This window comes from Cicer arietinum, chromosome 5 (genome assembly GCF_000331145.2).
Source record: "Cicer arietinum cultivar CDC Frontier isolate Library 1 chromosome 5, Cicar.CDCFrontier_v2.0, whole genome shotgun sequence".
In the NCBI taxonomy this organism is placed as follows: domain Eukaryota; kingdom Viridiplantae; phylum Streptophyta; class Magnoliopsida; order Fabales; family Fabaceae; genus Cicer; species Cicer arietinum.
The window spans coordinates 25577385-25579035 of NC_021164.2; the positions used below are offsets into that span (position 1 = coordinate 25577385).

General features: G+C 36.8%; 1 protein-coding gene across 1 annotated transcript in view; it reads right to left on the minus strand.

The window, feature by feature from the left end:
• Nucleotides 1–1222, minus strand: part of LOC140920402 (uncharacterized) — a 2595-nt gene extending 1373 nt beyond the window's left edge. The window contains exons 1-3 of the mRNA XM_073368675.1: nt 1167–1222; nt 274–1066; nt 66–168 (exon numbers count right to left, since the gene is read on the minus strand). Of these exons, the coding sequence (XP_073224776.1) occupies nt 66–168; nt 274–1066; nt 1167–1222 (952 nt within the window). The remainder of the gene's footprint in view (nt 1–65; nt 169–273; nt 1067–1166) is intronic.
• Nucleotides 1223–1651: the final 429 nt, after the last annotated feature.

Genomic DNA, 1651 nt, shown 5'->3' on the forward strand with positions numbered 1-1651 from the left:
AAACATAACAATTAAAGGAATTTCATTTATGAATCCAGTGCCAGTTATTAGATTATGATTCATACCTTTCTTTGCACTGAGAGCAAAGACCCTTCCAGTGTTAGACTTGTTTGGGTTGGACTCTGCTTGTTTTTGGCGTATTGGGCAAAAGGGAGCCATATGACCAGGCTGTTTGCAGTAGTAGCAGACTTGTTTTCCAACCAAGCACTCTCCCCCATGATCTCTGCCACACTTAAGACATTTCTTTGCTCTTGGGGAACTGGATGTCTATACTTGTTTTCCCTTTCCTTGGGGAGTCTTTACCTTCAATTGTTGACCAAATTTTCCAAACTCTTTCTTTTGTTGCCACTTAACCTGTCTATCCTCTTGTACCTTCTTTAAATTGTCTTCAACAATGTAGCTCTTGTGTACAAGAGTAGAATAGTTAGTAAGCTCCATATGGCCTATGTTCCCTCTGATTTCAGGTCTCAATCCCCATTCAAATTGGTTTATCTTCCATTCTTCTGTGGGTGCATATTGAGCATGTGGAGAAAATCTAGCCAATTCTTCAAAGTTAGCAACATACTCTGCAACAGACATGTCTTGCAGGTGCACAAACTCCAACTCTTTTTGTCTTATGGCACTTTTTGGATAATGCTTGTCTAAAAAGGCCACCTCAAAGTGTTCCCAATTCATATGGGTTCCTTGAGTCTGAAAATAAGTCTTTGCACTCCTCCACCAATACTCTGCCCCACCCTTTAGTAGATGGGCAGCAAATGCCACTTTTTGATCTTCAGTACAAGGCACTACTTCAAATGCCTTTTTAATCTCATCCAACCAAGCTTGAGCCTCTGAGGGATTGTGGCTGCCCTGGAATGTTGGAGGCTGTAACTTAAGAAAATCATAAAACACCCTGTTGGCATTTGCAGTGCTATCTCTTTGCATTGCCATTTGTTGTACCAGATTATGGGTAGCCGTTGCTTGTATTTGAATAGCTTCCATAACCTTTTCCCATGGTGCAGCAGTGGGTGGTGGAGTCATACTATCTTCAGGGGCAAGATTCCTCCTAGATCCTTCAGCCATAATTCTGCATACCATACACAAAATACTAAGTTAATCAGACTTAATATTACGTGAAATGATAATGAGAATGTATAGTAAAACAAAGATATTCTAATTCCTAATACATAATCCATAGTCCAAATGGATCGACATGGTTCTGATACCAAAATGTAAGACCCATTATCATTTGTCTAGAATATGATAATTGGATCCTTACACCTTAATTAAACAGAGGTGATTAACACTGAATAATAAATTAGAATCACCATCATAACTGAAAACTACATTCAGAAATATAGTTTACAACATGTTTAATAGATTCATAAAATATTACATCTTGAAAACAAACTGCGATTGTCTGATTACATCATAAAACAAAAGATCAACTTATAAGTTCAGGAGTTTGGAACTGATCTTCTGATGCTAATATCCATGACTCATGTTCCACCAGCTGCTAAAAAAAAATAATAATTTGGATGAGATAAAATATCTCAGTGAGCTCTATAAATATGAGGAAAACAATCTCAAATAGATTCTTTCATGAAGTTGTATAAAACATACAAAAGTAGTTATACATCTCAAGAAGAAAAAACAATCATCATTATTATTA